At 45.6% G+C, this 16,072-nt stretch overlaps 4 protein-coding genes across 4 annotated transcripts; 2 read left to right on the top strand and 2 right to left on the bottom strand.

Moving 5' to 3' along the window:
- The first annotated feature begins 79 nt into the window (after nucleotides 1-79).
- ormdl1 (ORMDL sphingolipid biosynthesis regulator 1) lies at nucleotides 80-4,586 on the top strand. The gene is made up of 4 exons (XM_069698789.1): nucleotides 80-191; nucleotides 1,350-1,529; nucleotides 2,644-2,795; nucleotides 3,083-4,586. The coding sequence occupies exons 2-4, from the start codon at nucleotides 1,356-1,358 to the stop codon at nucleotides 3,216-3,218; spliced, it is 462 nt and encodes a 153-aa protein (XP_069554890.1). The 5' UTR covers nucleotides 80-191; nucleotides 1,350-1,355; the 3' UTR covers nucleotides 3,219-4,586.
- Nucleotides 4,587-4,673: 87 nt separating this feature from the next.
- adat3 (adenosine deaminase tRNA specific 3) lies at nucleotides 4,674-9,029 on the bottom strand. The gene is made up of 2 exons (XM_069698787.1): nucleotides 8,960-9,029; nucleotides 4,674-6,121 (listed from the first exon to the last, which is right to left on the bottom strand). Exons 1-2 carry the CDS (start codon nucleotides 8,981-8,983, stop codon nucleotides 5,105-5,107), a joined length of 1,041 nt encoding a protein of 346 aa, XP_069554888.1. The 5' UTR covers nucleotides 8,984-9,029; the 3' UTR covers nucleotides 4,674-5,104.
- On the bottom strand, nucleotides 6,407-9,041 carry alkbh6 (alkB homolog 6). Its single transcript, XM_069698788.1, has 2 exons — nucleotides 8,960-9,041; nucleotides 6,407-8,115 (listed from the first exon to the last, which is right to left on the bottom strand). Exon 2 carries the CDS (start codon nucleotides 8,108-8,110, stop codon nucleotides 7,406-7,408), a length of 705 nt encoding a protein of 234 aa, XP_069554889.1. The 5' UTR covers nucleotides 8,111-8,115; nucleotides 8,960-9,041; the 3' UTR covers nucleotides 6,407-7,405.
- A 126-nt stretch (nucleotides 9,042-9,167) lies between these two features.
- On the top strand, nucleotides 9,168-12,091 carry osgepl1 (O-sialoglycoprotein endopeptidase-like 1). The gene is made up of 8 exons (XM_069698786.1): nucleotides 9,168-9,289; nucleotides 9,453-9,671; nucleotides 9,745-10,132; nucleotides 10,213-10,417; nucleotides 10,506-10,654; nucleotides 11,490-11,620; nucleotides 11,710-11,781; nucleotides 11,891-12,091. The coding sequence occupies exons 2-8, from the start codon at nucleotides 9,475-9,477 to the stop codon at nucleotides 11,973-11,975; spliced, it is 1,227 nt and encodes a 408-aa protein (XP_069554887.1). The 5' UTR covers nucleotides 9,168-9,289; nucleotides 9,453-9,474; the 3' UTR covers nucleotides 11,976-12,091.
- The last annotated feature ends 3,981 nt before the right edge of the window (nucleotides 12,092-16,072 follow it).

Here is a 16,072-nt window from a genome sequence, read left to right as displayed (position 1 = left end):
TAACTCGTTAGGAGCGCAACACATCCTGAGAAGGCAAATTCAGGGCAATAATTGTGCTCACACAAAATCCTTCCGTCCACTTCCGCTCGAGTCAGTCTGCGCTTGGGAGCTGAACACAACAACAGGAGGATAAACCATTTCTCTCCGTAGCAGTTTGCTTTTATAAATACTTCCACTGCTCGCTACTACCTGTAAGTCTACAAAACCCAATTTCTGGGTGTTTTTATTTCACACTTCTAAGCACGTAGCGTACTTTGCAAACCGTGTTTACGCTGTGACGTGACAAACTTGGGTTGTGAACAGTGGTCAAATGGGCCGGGCTATGTGCTGGAAACGAAAACATATTAAAAGGACGTCTAATGTTGACATCTTTTTCAAACGATGGAAGACGTTAAACGTTAGAGAATAGATAAATAAAAAGTGTGTCAGTCTGGTTTTATTTTAACTGTTTATTTAGTTATTTGAACTGCCATGCAGTTTACTGTAGCCACGACTATTATCCAGCAAATAGACAAAGCCAGAGTGTTGCTTCAGCACCAAAGCGTGCGTTGTTTGTTTGTAACTTTAGTCTCGATGCTCTGAGGGGTTTTTCTGCTTGTCATGCTACAAGTAAAACATATGATGTAATGCGTCTGTTACCTCATTTGTTAATTACCTCCTCTTATATCTGTCTGGACTGATGAGAGCAGCAGTATTGGAATTGAAGCAGGTTCATATGAAACTGACAAGACTGAGCATGTTTTACAGTCACTTGGCCTGATGGAAAGGCTGAGCTGCTTTTAGACTGAAGTCTAGATTAAGGGTCATCTCGTAATCTATAAAGTCTGTCCTCCACTCGATAACAATTGAGAGAACTGAAAAATATCAACTAATGCCATGATAATTTGACTAATCAAATATTAAATTTGCATGCACGGGGCACTCTCGGGTGGTATTTAACTGCTTTAAAAGAGTAGAAGATCAACTCTATTTGTTTTTTTTTCTTTAATCCGGTCTGGCATCTGAAAGTGTGCCAGAGGTCAAAGATCAACATGATTACACAAGGTGTTTTCGCATTTGGACTTACAGAAAGGGAAAAGTGCCGTAGTCACACTTTGATAGTACAGTTTGATTCTTAAAGAAAATCCATAACATGTATAGTAAATTCTAAATATTGCACTCTTGTCATTGGGCAGATCAATAGATATCACCGGTCATTGATCTGATATTTTAAACTCTCGCAATACTTGCAAGGCCACAAATGATTTATAAATAAAAGTCTGACTTTTAGACGCATTCGATTCAATTGAATGAACATCAATAGAGTAACGCTTAAAGCCGTAAATGTGAATATTTGTTTCTGTCCACAGACCAGAATGAATGTGGGCGTGGCACACAGTGAGGTGAACCCAAACACTCGGGTGATGAACAGTCGAGGGATCTGGCTGACCTACGCGCTCGGTGTCGGGATACTTCACATCGTGCTCTTGAGCATCCCCTTCTTCAGCGTGCCGGTGGTGTGGACTCTGACGAATGTCATACACAACTTTGTAAGTTACACTCTCCCACTGTCAGCGCTGCTCTCCCAGACGACACCAAAACAATCAAGCATTTGGATCTCAGGGTGTTTCAGAGTACGTGTCGAATACCGCAAAGTTTGACGCTAGCTGAGGATTGCATGCGCGTTCAGATAACGGCCCGCTGTTCGTTATCTCGCCTCTGCTTGTGTGGGCTTGTTAAGATATGCTCTATTTTGGGGAGGCAGTCCTGGTGACAGCCCGATGCTACACCTAATATGGTCGTTTTTACCACGAAACATAATGTCTGCAGACCAAACTGACCTTTCACTGTTAGATGACTGGCCTCAAATCAAGAAACAAAGTCGGTGTGTGTGTGTGTGTGTGTGTGTGTGTGTGTGTGTGTGTGTGTGTGTGTGTGTGTGTGTGTGTGTGTGTGACCTCATCAAATAGTGCAAGCTTGCAGAGGTTTACAAGGATTGTAAAGGCTATTAAGAGTAACAGCTAAGGTCAACTATAGCCTATTGTTTTCCACCACAATACAACAGCAGTGTGCTGATTATCCCTCGGCAGTACGTCAGCGTTTTAGTTTTTATTACTTTTTCCTCTGTAATGCAGGTTTTCCATCTAAAGCTGAATTCCAGTGTTTTCACGTCGAGACTTGTATTTAGAAATGTGTGTCATTCCAAAGATAGCTCTCTCAGTTTGCAATCAAGGGACGTGATCCTATCCAAGTTTTCTTTTTTTGGCCCTTGAATGTGCACTTTCACGGTCTTAAGCACCAGCAGCAGCAGGCTGGAGCTACTTTGTCCCGGTTGTTGGAACAGACACCGAAACTCATGCAGCTACACAAAGTTGGCGGTTTTTAATCTGTAGTTTGTCAGACGAGAGGAAATTAAAACACAAGACTTTGGCGCAACGCTCAAGAGGCTTCACATCTTGTGTTTGCGCGATCCAGATGGTGTTCAGACACTTATCTCTGATCGCTGCTGTTTCTACGTTAACGTTATTCGAAGCTCTTATTGTACAGTTGGACACGAAAATCAAATGTATTTTTACATCCGTTTTGTGATGTTTTAACGGGGAAAACACCATTTAATCAGTCTATTGTTACAGCCTTGTTCTTTGCGTGTTTTTGTCTCTGCAGGGAATGTATGTCTTTATGCACGCAGTGAAGGGCACACCGTTTGAGACCCCTGACCAAGGCAAAGCCAGGCTTCTTACTCACTGGGAACAGCTTGACTACGGCGTGCAGTTCACCTCGTCGAGAAAGTTCTTCACCATTTCCCCAATCATTCTGTATGTCTTAAATCCTACGATCATGCCTTCACGTTGATGTATATTTTAGGAATTGACACAAGAAAATAACAATGAACAAATTCTAGGTCTCTCACATCGACTACCAGAACAAGAATTTAATCTTTAGCTTTGAAAACTTTGATTATCGCCACAGAATTAAATGTTATGGAAACTGAAATGCTTCCTGTCTCTGCTGATGTTCAACACACTTTGTCTGAAGGCCAGTTTCTTGTATCCAACGGATATCTTGGTTGATATTTCATGTTTTGTTTTTTTTTTCCCCGTAGATACTTCCTGGCAAGTTTCTACACAAAATACGACACGACACACTTTGTCATCAACACTGCCTCCCTTCTGAGCGTCCTGATCCCCAAACTGCCACAACTACACGGGGTGAGAATTTTCGGCATCAACAAGTATTAAATTATTGTACATGCTGTGCCTCTCGGCAACAGAAGCTAATTCCTGTGCAGTCCGTACACCGCCGACGTGTGTACTAAGTCATACAGTTTGTGTAAAAGGCCACTGTTGTCGTCTAGAAAATATCAGGTTTTAAAAGAAAAAGACAGACGTGCGTAGATGACAGGATGCCATATGCATTACTAACTTATGTGAATATTTAATGATGTATTTTTGGCCTACATAGACCCGGGCTGGCCCAGGCATCAGTGAGGCTTTTGGTTGAGTTTTATTTGTTTTGTTTGTTTGTTTTTTTCTTTCTTTGCCCTCAATTCACACGGTGACACAAAGTGTGAATATGAGTCTGTTTCTAGCCACAGAGGTCCCAAATGTATTTTTCAAAGATGTTTACTTTGTAAGGTAGGAGCCTGTGGCTCACTGTTTATTGGTACACTCTCATTTTGTAATGGGTGTCAAACAAATTCATGCTGAGTGAAGACTAGAATCATTCTCTTTATTTGCATGATTTCCTTGATATCTGAATCATTGCTCATAACTCAAATCAGAACGGAGCAGGTGTTTTTTTTCCAGTGTACAGTTTTTGTTTTTGTGAATGTTGTGTCCTGCGTGGTTAAGAAAAAAAAGTTCTGTATGTAGAAGTGAGACAAATGATTGTTGTCAGGTGAAGTGTTTATGGAGGGAGGTCTACAGTGTCTTTGTGATAAACTTACACTCGTGTACCTGCTCTCTTTAGATGACAACTTTTGCTATAATTGAGGCAGCTAGTCCTGCTTTGTTTGGCCATAGCTCATAGTACTCCATATTTCTTGTTCTTAATCTTATTAAAAATATGTTTGTGCCCTCCACGCTGCTGCATCTCATGGTCGTGCGTCGTATGAAATACCTGGATTGGGAGTCGACTTTTCAGGCCACTTTTCCACAAAGGAAAAGTCAAGCAGTTGTAAAAACAGATGATTTTATCAACATGTATGAAGCATATTGTTGTTTTAAAATGTATGTTTTAGATACATATTTCTGTACATTTAAGGTACAAAAGATTACTCGGTTTAGGCTGATATTAAACTTTTGACCTGAAGTAACATTGACAAATCAGAGGTCATCAGGAAATGTGTTAACACCTATCATGCAAAGTGGAGTAAACAATTTTACAATAACGAGAGCTAGCTTGTGAAGCAATCATCGAAATTTATCTGAAAATGTTTTGTCATGTTCAGCATAATCAAATTAAAATAATCACGCCATGCCAACTGATAAAAAACAAACGCATTTGGTATAAAAGAGAAATTCTATAAGAGATGACGCAAAGCAGGATCCAGTCAATGCAATTCAGCGGTCAAATAAAGTATCAGCATCTCTGATTTTATTCCACAAGCTGAGTTGTAATTCTTTGTGTGAACTTAACATCCACTGGAGAATAATGTGACAAAAGAACGCTCTTGATTTGTTATAAACTCGGTTCCAACATCTGTGAATGTTTTAACTTCACACAAAGCAGGAGCTGTAAAAACAAAGACAGCAGCTGCCGCGACGCCGTCAGAAGGTCCAAGTAGAACTCGGTGTTGACAGTCTGACTCTGGGGGACGAATTCACGCTGCACAACTCGGCCGATGTCAAAATAAACCCACCTGGTGTCTCCTGAGCTGAAGCGCCTTCTTCGGTCTCGGACGTTCTGCCTCTCTTGAAACGTGAATGTTACTCAGAACATCTCGCCCGGAACAACACTCATAAAAATAGAATCACCACGAAAAACTGTAAAACAAATGCTTCAGTAAATTATTGAGTTCACACTCCCTGAAAGGTTCCTAGTAAAGGTCCAACGATGAACCAGACACTTGCATTTATTCTCTACCGCCCTCGTAACGGTCCTCTTTGATACGGTCATCCGAACCCTAAAGATCCTCACACTGCTTGCCCAAAACTCCTTTGTACACCTCGAAGCGATGGTTCAGGTCTTTCTGAGAGTGGATTTTGAACTTGGTCCCGAAGGCCCCATCAGCAGAGGCGGTCCCGTAGAAAACCCGACCGATCCGGGAGTGCACCAGCGCCATGGCACACATAACGCAGGGTTCTCTGGTCACGTAAAGGTCGTAGCCGGTGCATATGTACGGCTGAGAGCCGGCCCGTGTGTCCTGAAGCGAATCTTTTTTGTTTGTGGAGGTAAATCGGCAAGCAGGGTAACCGTCAAAACGATAGCATCCGCCGCCCTGGCTCTGAGCCACCAGGTCGATGCACACCATGACCGCGTGATGTAGGGGGTGGTCACCTCTGCAGTCGTGGCCCACCGCGACGACCCTGTCCGTCACCGGGTCGACCGCTACGGCCCCGACCGCCTCCATCCCCAACTCCTTCCCAGCTTTGGCGGCAGCCAACGCGGACATCATGTACGTGTGCATCGCGGCCTTCTGATGGGGGCCGAAGAGCTCTCCTCGCAGGGCGACCGTCACCCGTTTGTCCTCGTGAAAGGACGTCGGCCAGTGTTGGCTCGCCAGCTCAAACTGGGGTCGGGTCAGCGGGGGACGCGCGGGAACCTTGACGACAAACGGCTCGCCCAATCCGTCCGGTTTGACTCTGTCCGAGGGCAGCAGAGAGTCGGCGCTCACTACCTTCACGTCCGGAGCGTCGTGGACGAGGCACAGCAGGACTTCCAGAGGGTGAGGGCTGCCCTTCGCCTTACACGCCCGAACCCTCTTGATGTGCGGGAGGCCGCTCAACGGGAAGAGGCCGTTCAGCTCCCGGACAAGTCGGGACGTCTCTTTTTTGTCGACGATGGGCGCGGCGAAGGCCTCCACCAGCTCCACGTCTTGTGACTGCTCGTCGGACAGTACCGGGTAAGCAACCCAGGAGTCGGCGTCACACACTGACCCCTTCCAGCGTTTCATCTGTGGCTCCATTGTTCGGCTGTCCTCCTGTCAGCACATTTTGTAGGACAGAGCACATGATGAGAAAAACCTTGAAGTCGTGTTGGACAGAAATGAAAACCGGTTTGAATAATAATTTGCAGCCAAAACACATTAATGCATTTCCTTGACCTCCATCAAAATTTGAACAAGCCAGTTAAACTTTTAATTAATTAATAACTAGTTTCTGGTGGTAGATTATTCAACCATAAACAGTTTTGACATGTAGCCATCAAAGGTTTTTACTTGACATGACAGAGTTAAACACACAAAGAAGAAGAAGAACGGTCCACACTGATGCAGCAGAGATATTTTGACTTTTAATTGCCAGTCAAACTCCAAAAACAGGATATCTTTATTTCCCATAATGCAACTCGAGGCTCTTGGCAGTCCATTATGACTTGACAAAGTTCTTTCACCAAACGCACGCCTCTTTCCGCAGGCTGAGCAGCACTCGTGACATGTAAATTGAACTTCATGAACAATCATTGGAGCGGACCTTTAAATTGTGATTTAAAACAGGTTGGTGTTAGATTAGATCAGCTGGAGGGACAGTGCACTGAACTCTACACTGCTGATTGGTTGTTTCGCGGTCAATCAACTGGTCCCTCACCCTCTACTTGAACCCCCCACCCCCCACCACCACCACACATGCACACAATGTAACCACCAATCACAGGAAGAGCATATCTGCCACTGATCCAATCTAGCAGAAGTCATTACAATATGCATCTTGCATTTTATTTTACAATGTTAAAATGTAACTTCAGCGCTCCCTGGTGGACAAACTACGCATGACAAGATTACTTTAAACATGTCGGGCCTTTCTTGCAGTTACTTTTTACTTATCAGCAGACATAAGCTTTCTAACCAGTATATTTAGGTAGGTTAGGTTAGGTAGTTACTTTATTAATCCCCGAGGGGATATTTTTTTCGCTACAGAAGCAATAAGATAATATATATATATATTTTTTTTAAAGTTTATGCAATGCTGACATCACATTTTTATCAGCCATGCTCATGGACTAATAGGCTTGTGTTTTAGTAAAATAAACAATGCATATGTACACGTTATAATGCCATATGAATTCTATGTATGCATTGCCATAAGAGGTGTCAGAAAACCGACATAAATCATATTCCAGTTTTAAAACTGCCTTTGATAATATCTAGAAAAGCCGTGACGGCTCCACAGGTGTGGTGGACTCGGGAAACACAGACTTCACCAGGAGAGTCGGTGTTTGCAGGAGACTCCCGTTCATATATAACAAAACTATCACTTCAAGTCTTTCTTCATTTCCTCCCCAGCATGAGCCTCGTCTTTATAACTTTGGGCACGTGTCGTATGGTGAGCGAGACTCTGGTGCCCCGGGCCAGCGTGTCCCCCGGCCGGGGCCCGGCCGCAGACAGGTTCGCCACCTTGTCCGTCAGCGTGTCCTGGGCGCACCCCTGGATGCCGTGGAGGAGGCGCTGGTACATGTCGTCCTGCAGGATCAGGAGGCTGCGCGGCTTCACCAGCAGGGACAACAGGTACCGGTTCTCCTCCGTCTGCGGCGCCTCGGCCTCCCGGCCGCTGACAGGCGTGTAGAAGTCGAGCAGGGTGTGGGAGCCCAGGCTGACGGTGGTGACGGCGGGGTGGTACAGCGGCCCGTCTTCATGGGGCATAATCCCCTCTCCCGGTTTGTACTCGTTCACCAACACATGATTGGCCGCTTTCCCGCTGAAGGCCCCCAGAGAGGAGATTTTCTCACAGTACGTCTGGAGCCAGTCGGGGATCCTCTCGGCCAGCATGCCTTTGGGATGCGGAGAGCCTCCCCAGTTCTGCAGCTTTCTGCCCGACAGCTGGGTCCATTTAGTCTTCGGGGACTTGAAGACCTGCTGCAGCAGGTAGGACTCCTCGTTTTCCGATATAAAATCTGGGATGTAATACACTGTCGGTGGCGCGTCGCTTACGACAAACTGCTTCAAATCCTCCAAAATACAAGTTGGGTGTTCCATGTCTCCTTCAGAAAAGTTAACATGAAATGCTTATTAAAACTCAAGTAAAACAATAAGCTCCCTGCTGGTGGCCAACTGCAGGGAGTACCAAGCAGAAGTCAGACTAATTTATGTATTTAAACATGCAGGTTATTGAAATAACAAACTTGAACTGTAATATTCCCTAACTTCTCCCTGCAGTCCTCCTGTCATGTGATCCAGGGCATTTCTGCGTATGTTTATAGCATTAGCAACTGTTAACTTCCTCCAAACCTTTCTACACTCTCTGTGCCCACAAATCAACAAAAAAATAGTGCAGACAAGACTTCAATCAGCTCATACGATCTGTTACAAGTTCACTGGCACGTTATCAGACGGCTTCTGGTTTGTTCCTCTGCAGATAAAACCACAGAAGGAAAAAACAAACTGTTAACGTGCAAATGAACGTCATGGTGCGTTTATGGTTATTGTACATTAGAGCTTCGAGGTGGAAAAACTTTTTTTTTCTTTTTTTTTCCTCCAATCCAAATGAATTAGTTTTAGTCCGAAATATTATCAGAACCAAGATTTCATCCACCGTTTTTAATTTCAACGTGTTGCCTTTATGTACACCACCAGCGGTTTTAGCAAATGTCGAAGCAAATCTGCAAATTTGAGCAACAAAACACTGTTTTCTCCCAAAGTTATTGTGCGTTATTATGAGAAGTACGATTTTCCGGGTACCGGTGAAGGCAGCACAGCTCACTACACGGAAAAAGGCTGAAGTGAAAATAGGTTCCTACGTAACGCCAACGGCACAACAGCATTACCCATAGAAACGTTACGAATATGTCATTTTGAACTACGAACAGACACATAAGTTTAATTTACCTCTTTCGACATCGACACTTTCATGAATATACCGTTTCGTCAAAAAGCTCAGTGGTTCGAGTCCATGCTCATAGGCTTGGCTTGTGCAACTGACTAAAATGTCCGTAGAAGAAAGCGTCGACTTATTGGGCCTATGCTATATTTTCCAAACAACTTTTCAAATTATTTGTCCTTTAAAATTTTTTATTTTTGAAAGGTATAATATTAGGTTGTTGGCACACCTTTTTTGTCAGCGTCTGTAAACTAGCTATATGTAAGGTCATTAATTTAGTGGCGGACGGAATTATTTACATGTGACGCAGTCAGACGGCGTTTGAGCACGAATGAAAAGTACGTAAATCTATGAATTCACGTGCAACACAAGGTGCTTTTAATGTTTTCTGACATGAGTTCGTTCGTCTAAAGCCTTTTATTACTACCATGTTAGTTTAACATTAGGTGGGACCTGAGGTAAGGTCACCCTGAATTATTAGACTTTTTTTTTAACTCACAGGTGGAACATAAGTTTTGTGACCATGTTCCATCCAAAAGCAAACATCCTGCTGAGGCTGCTGCAGTGCAGACACGCACTCTGTTCATTTGGAAAAGCCTCCTGCTCCCGTCTGGTTCTGGGCATTGAGACAAGCTGCGATGACACTGGAGCTGCCGTGTTGGCCGAGACGGGTGCAATCCTGGGAGAGTCTCTGCATTCACAGAAAGAAATACATCTGAGGTGGGTGTCAGAGCTGGATTCACATTATGATTCTGTTTAAAGCTTTGTCTTGACTCCTTCTTGGATGCTGCAGGACCGGTGGCATCATCCCCCCAGTGGCTCAACGGCTCCACAGAGAGAACATAGAGCGAGTGGTGCAAGAGGCCCTGGAGAGGAGCGGCGTGACCCCCGGCCAGCTCTCAGCTGTGGCCACCACGGTGAAGCCAGGCTTGGCCCTCAGCTTGGGCGTCGGTCTCGAGTTCAGTCAGCGGTTTGTGAGGCGGCACGACAAGCCGTTCATCCCCATCCACCACATGGAGGCCCACGCACTGACTGTCAGGATGCTCCAGCCCGTCGCCTTCCCCTTCCTGGTCCTCCTCGTCTCCGGTGGCCACTCGCTCCTCGCCGTGGCTCGGGGGGTCGATGACTTTCTGCTGTTGGGTCACGCGCTGGATGAAGCTCCGGGAGACACACTGGATAAAGTGAGATCTTAGACTAAACATTTGACTTATGTTGGAGCTTCTGATGTAAAAATCAAACGGTGTGTCGTGTGGATTGACAGGTGGCCAGACGTTTGTCCCTCATAAAACACCCGCAGTGCTCCACACTGAATGGAGGACAGGCCATCGAGCTTCTGGCGAAGGACGGAGACAGAATGAGGTTCCGTTTCAGGACGCCTATGGGACAAACGCCTGACTGCTGCTTCTCTTTTGCTGGACTGCGGAACCACATTACGATGACAATAGTGAAAAAAGAGGCTGAAGAAGGTATGAAAGTGCACAAAAGATTCCTGATTGACAGCCGTAACCTTTTGTCCCGTGTAAAGGAGTTCCTCCTGTAAACCTCCCTCTGTAGGTGTAGAACAGGGCACGCTGCTGACATGTGTGAATGACATTGCCGCCGCCACACAGCACACTGTCGCCTCTCACCTTGCAAAGCGAACCCATCGTGCCATCTTGTTCTGTAAGGCGAACGGCCTGCTGACGTCCGGCAGCCCCACGTTGGTGAGTGAACGAATAAAAAAAATCCGATTGCTTCAGTTCTTGTGTTGATCCTCGAGAGATACGTGACAACAAAAATGACTCCAGCTTGCTTCTACTTTAATGACTGTCGATGAAAGCCTAAACTACACATGTAAACCAAATATACAGTAGATCAATATTCTATTGCTGTTTTCCAAATGGTGTATTTGTGCACAAACACTCACTATTTTGAGTTCATAAGTGCGTCCACATTGTCAAGTACAAAAACACGCAGTGTCCTACAAGTACCAGGATGATGCACTCAAAACGGTCCAAAAAAGAAGTGTGGACACTTGACGCAAAACTTGGCTCCGTAGAGGAAGGGGCGGGGCCACAGACGTAAAAGAATTTTCAAATTAAGGTGTCTGAGGAAGCGGCAGTTGTTCCTGAACACAACGTCAGTGTGTTCATAGTGTGTTAAACAGAGGAAACGAAAACACGTCGATTTCTGGGTAAAATAATTAAAGCTGCAGTTATTTTGGCGGGTGATGTGTTCACATGTTGAGGTGATTTCCAGTGCAAGACACAATTAAGAGTCCCGACATGTAAGAGTACTATTTGTTAGTGTACTAAGGGAAGTATGTCATCTGGAACACAGCATATCATTTTCTTGTTCGTGTAAGATTTGCAAAAAAAACTGCAGCTGTCAGCTTTTTTCAGGGAAGTACTGACAGTCGAACTAACACATTGCTGCTTTTAGTCATCTCATGAACTGAGACAGTAAGAACAACATAAAATACATCCGTCTTATTATTTAAATATGAACATGAATGACACATGTTCAGATTTAAAGGTTTCCTGTTGTTTTTTTTTTAAGGTGGTGTCCGGAGGAGTTGCAAGCAATCAGTACATCCGCAAGGCTTTGGCGATCATCACCGAGGCGACGGGACTGCGCCTGCTCTGTCCTCCCGCCAAATTCTGCACCGACAACGGAGTGATGATCGCATGGTACGGTGCTGTCAGGATCATCTGAGCTTCAACGGTGAATAATCTGATTTCATTCGGCTCACCTGAGGCAAACTTTTTTATTTAAACAGGAACGGCGTTGAGCGTCTGAGAGAAGGGAAAGGGATCCTCCCTCCGAGTGTGGACGTCTGCTATGAGCCAAAGTAAGTCAACATTTCAGTTAAGAGTCTGCAGAGGCTCAAAACAGAAATATTCTTCTCCTTTTTTTTCATCTGTAAGTCATCACCGGCTCACAGAGATGTTGCGTTGCAGGGCACCGCTAGGTGTTGACATCACAGCCGAGGTGAAGGCAGCAGCGATCAGGTTGCCTTCAGTCAGGATGAAGATCCCCAACTGACTGACTGACTGCTAGATTTTCCCAATTCAGACAATGTATATGCAGTATACTGTGTATGTGCAAAATGTAAACAGCAAATTATGCAGCTATTTATTAATAAATATTTTTTTCAGACATCTCAATTGAATTTATTCCTTTTACGACAATGAACGATTTCAGGTTATTGAAATCTAGCCGACCAAACAATGTGCTTGTGATCAGAAATTAAAGCTGTCAGCAGTTCTACGAAGGGGTTTCACACCTTTACAACTCATGAGGTGAATGTTTAGTGTTGTGAAAAGAAGCCTCAGAAAACCATCAGATGTCTTAAAAAACGTGTGTGTGTCTTAGGTCAGGTTAGGTTAGGTTAGGTAGTTACTTTATTAATCCCCGAGGGGAAAATTTTTCACTACAGCAGCATACAGAAGCAATAAGATAATAATAGAATAATAGAAAAGCAATAAAATAGCAGTAAAATAGCAGTAAAAAATATTAAATATAAAATATAAAATGCACAGTATATACAGTACAGTATATATCTATATATATTATATACAAACAACCAAGAAACACAGTCAACAGTGTTATTGTTATGTGATGGATTTTGCCAGAGGTGAGTTATTGTACAGTCTGTATCAGGAATGATCTCCTGTATCAGGAATGATCTCCTGTATCAGGAATGATCTCCTATATCAGGAACGATCTCCTGTATCAGGAATGATCTCCTGTATCTGTCCTTGTGACAGCGGAGCTGGAGGAATCTTTTAGAGAACGTCCTCCTCTGTCCCTGCAGCAGGTGGAGAGGGTGGACAGGATTATCCAATATGGACAATAGTTTGTTCAGCGTCCTCCTCTCCACCACCTTTTCCAGGCTGTCCAGTTTGTAGCCGATGATGGAGCCGGCCTTCTTAACCAGTTTGTTAAGTCTGTTGGTGTCACCGGCTCCAATGCTGCTCCCCCAGCAGACCACAGCGAAGTACAGTTCACTGGCCACAACAGACTGGTAGAACATCTCCAACATCTCGCTGCACACATTGAAGGATCGAAGTTTCCTCAAGAAAAAGAGTCGACTCATCACCTTCTTGTAGACAGCGTTGATGTTGGTCTTCCAGTTCAGTCTGTTGTCATGGAGACACCCAGGTACTTGTACTCCTCAACCATGTCCACCTCCTCTCCCAGAACTCTCAGCGGTTGTGGAGCCGTCGTCTTCCTCCTGAAGTCGACCACCATCTCTCTGGTCTTGGCCACGTTCAGGAGCAGGTGATTTCTTCCCGCCCACTCCACAAAGTCCTCCACTACTGCCCTGTACTCATCCTCCCGTCCATCCCTTATACATCCTACCACTGCAGAGTCATCAGAGAACTTCTGCAGATGGCAGGACTCTGAGTTGTTCTGGAAGTCAGTTGTGTATAAGGTGAACAGGAAGGGAGACAGAACAGTTCCCTGAGGAGCTCCAGTACCACTGACCACCGTATCAGACAGGACACCGCCCAAACGGACAAACTGTGGTCTGCCTGTCAGATAGTCATTGATCCAGGAGACGGTGGACACGTCCACCCCCACCACCCGCAGCTTCTCACTCAGTAGCAGTGGTTGGATGGTGTTGAATGCACTGGAGAAATCAAAGAAAGTGATTCTCACAGAGTCACCGGTTCCATCCAGGTGAGACTGAGCTCGTTGCAGCAGGTAGATGATGGCGTCGTCCACTCCCACATGAGGCTGGTACGCAAATTGCAGAGGGTCCAGAGAAGATCTCACCAGCGGCCTGAGGTGGGCCAAGACCAGCCTCTCCAGCACCTTCATCACATGAGATGTGAGGGCAACCGGTCGGTAGTCGTTGAGGCCAGATGGAGTCGTCTTCTTCGGTACAGGAACCAGGCAGGACATTTTCCACAGCACCGGGACTTCCTCCTGCTTCAGGCTCAGGTTGAAGAGGTGTTGTAGGACCTCAGCCAGCTGGGCGGCGCAGGTCTTCAGGACCCCGGGGCTGATGCCGTCAGGTCTTCAAGACCCCGGGGCTGATGCCGTCAGGCCCTGCAGCCTTGCGCTGGTGGAGTCTCTCCAGCTGTCTCCTAACCTGGCCAGTCGTCACAGAGGAGGGGGGGTCATGATGTCGATGGAGGAAGAGCCCTTTGAGATTGAGGGCTCTATGCAGCTCACCAGGGGGGCAGAGGGGGAAGGGGGGGGAGGCAGCAGAGGTGTTTGGGAGGTGTAAGGTGTGGAGGAGACAGATGAGAGTGGTGAACTAAACCTGTTGAAGAAACAGTTTAGCTCATTGGACCTCTCCAGGGAGCCCCCTGGTTGTTCCTCTCCGGGTTCCCCCGGGTTGTTCCTCTCCAGGTTCCCCCTGGTTGTTCCTCTCCAGGTTCCCCCGGGTTGTTCCTCTCCAGGTTCCCCCTGGTCGTTCCTCTCCAGGTTCCCCCTGGTTGTCTCTCTCTCCCCTTGAACCCAGTAATCTCCTTCATACCGGTCCACACCTCCCTCACGTTGTTCTGCTGGAGTTTGGCCTCCAGCTTCCTCCTGTAGGAGTCCTTGCACTCCCTCATCTTCTCCTTCAGGTGGCGCTGCACTCTCCTGAGCTCCTCCCTGTCCCCAGACCTGAAGGCTGCTTTCTTCTTATTAAGAAGCACCTTCAGGTCACTGGTGAGCCACGGCTTATTGTTGGGGAAGCAGTGTACAGCCCGGGATGGTACGGTGGTGTGTTCACAGAATTTGATGTATTCTGTGATACAGTCCGTCATGCTGTTGATGTCCTCCCCATGTGGTCCACACAGCACATCCCAGTCCGTGGACTCAAAGCAGTCCTGCAGGGCGTCTTTAGCCTCCTGTGTCCACCTCCTCACAGTCCTGGTGGTCACAGGCTGCCTCTGCACCAGGGGGACATACCTGGGAGTCAGCAGGACCAGGTTGTGGTCTGATCTACCAAGGGGGGGAAGGGCAGTAGGACTGTATGCATCCATGGCATTAGCATACAGTAAGTCCAGAGTTGTATTGTTCCTTGTGGGGCAGTTCACATACTGGTGCAAAGTTGGCAGTACTTTATCCAGACTGGTTAAAGTCTCCAGTAACTGCCAAAAATGCACCGGGATGCTTAGTCTGCAGTTTGGACACAGTGGAGTAGATGGTGACCACAGCTGATGGAGGAACGTACACAGCGATAACAATGGCGGACGTGAACTCCCTCGGTAAATAATACGGGCGCATCCCCACGGCTAGAAGTTCAATGTCCGGGCTACAGAAACGTTCCTTCACACACGTGGTCAGGATTGCACCACCTCTCGTTCACATAGACTGCAATCCCTCCAACTTTCTTCTTGCCGCTCCGAACAACGTCTCTTTCATCACCTTTATTATTTCCCCACATGATGTTCTACATTTTCCAGATTCTCATCCTTGAAACACCCGAGACTGCTTCCTTCTATATTCATAACAAACCTTTCTTTTAGGAGTGTCTTCTCCTTTACTCAGAGGCTGCTTGAGAAACCCAACGATGAAGGAAAATTCCTTCACAGTTACTATTTATTCGATGATTTCCATGTGTCTTGGCCAGAAATAACTGTTTTACACTGAAGGTCATTCATGTGGAATAACCCATACAGTAGTCAGCTGTTGATACCTGAAGAAGGAAACACATTTTTACTGTGATTCCATGAGTAAATCCAATCTTTTCTATGTTATTGAACCATCACTGCCAAAATTTAAACCAGTTTTACCGCCTCCTGTAATAAAGGACACTTTAATTTAAAGTGATTCTTATTTTAAATAAGATAGAAGCCATGTCTGTACTTAGTTTGTAGTCAAATATATAAAGCAGGAAGGTTTGATGAGGAGATGATTTAATACTAAATCTATTATAAAAGTTGTTCTGCATCTACTTAAGTGTCACTGTCAGGAAGACATGAGTCCATAGACCATTTTATATACAGTTTATGAGGCACATACTTGTTTATGTTATTGGCTCAGCACTACCACCCTCTAGTGGTGAGCTACTGTACTTGCACTTCAACAGACAGTTGAACAACAGTTGTTCCAACTAAACAAAATGCATTTATTACAGAATTAGCAAAGAAAAAACACTGACAGAAGAAGTGACTGGTGATTTCAGGACAGGATATCTT

This window comes from Brachyistius frenatus, unplaced genomic scaffold (assembly GCF_029030835.1).
Source record: "Brachyistius frenatus isolate BFR_SWC_R1_liver_20210118 unplaced genomic scaffold, ASM2903083v1 Contig_28, whole genome shotgun sequence".
Taxonomy (NCBI): domain Eukaryota; kingdom Metazoa; phylum Chordata; class Actinopteri; family Embiotocidae; genus Brachyistius; species Brachyistius frenatus.
This window is presented reverse-complemented; position numbering and strand designations above follow the sequence as displayed.

Excerpts from the sequence above, each read along its gene's own strand:
- alkbh6 (XM_069698788.1), bottom strand. The coding sequence starts at position 8,110 with ATGGAACACCCAACTTGTATTTTGGAGGATTTGAAGCAGTTTGTCGTA.
- osgepl1 (XM_069698786.1), top strand. The coding sequence starts at position 9,475 with ATGTTCCATCCAAAAGCAAACATCCTGCTGAGGCTGCTGCAGTGCAGA. Across the intron at positions 10,133-10,212 it reads CGGGAGACACACTGGATAAA|GTGGCCAGACGTTTGTCCCT; the intron begins GTGAGATCTTAG and ends GTGGATTGACAG. Across the intron at positions 11,621-11,709 it reads AACGGAGTGATGATCGCATG|GAACGGCGTTGAGCGTCTGA; the intron begins GTACGGTGCTGT and ends TTATTTAAACAG.
- ormdl1 (XM_069698789.1), top strand. The coding sequence starts at position 1,356 with ATGAATGTGGGCGTGGCACACAGTGAGGTGAACCCAAACACTCGGGTG. Across the intron at positions 1,530-2,643 it reads CGAATGTCATACACAACTTT|GGAATGTATGTCTTTATGCA; the intron begins GTAAGTTACACT and ends TTGTCTCTGCAG. Across the intron at positions 2,796-3,082 it reads ACCATTTCCCCAATCATTCT|ATACTTCCTGGCAAGTTTCT; the intron begins GTATGTCTTAAA and ends TTTTCCCCGTAG.
- adat3 (XM_069698787.1), bottom strand. The coding sequence starts at position 8,983 with ATGAAAGTGTCGATGTCGAAAGAG. Across the intron at positions 6,122-8,959 it reads AAGTGTCGATGTCGAAAGAG|GAGGACAGCCGAACAATGGA; the intron begins GTAAATTAAACT and ends ATGTGCTGACAG.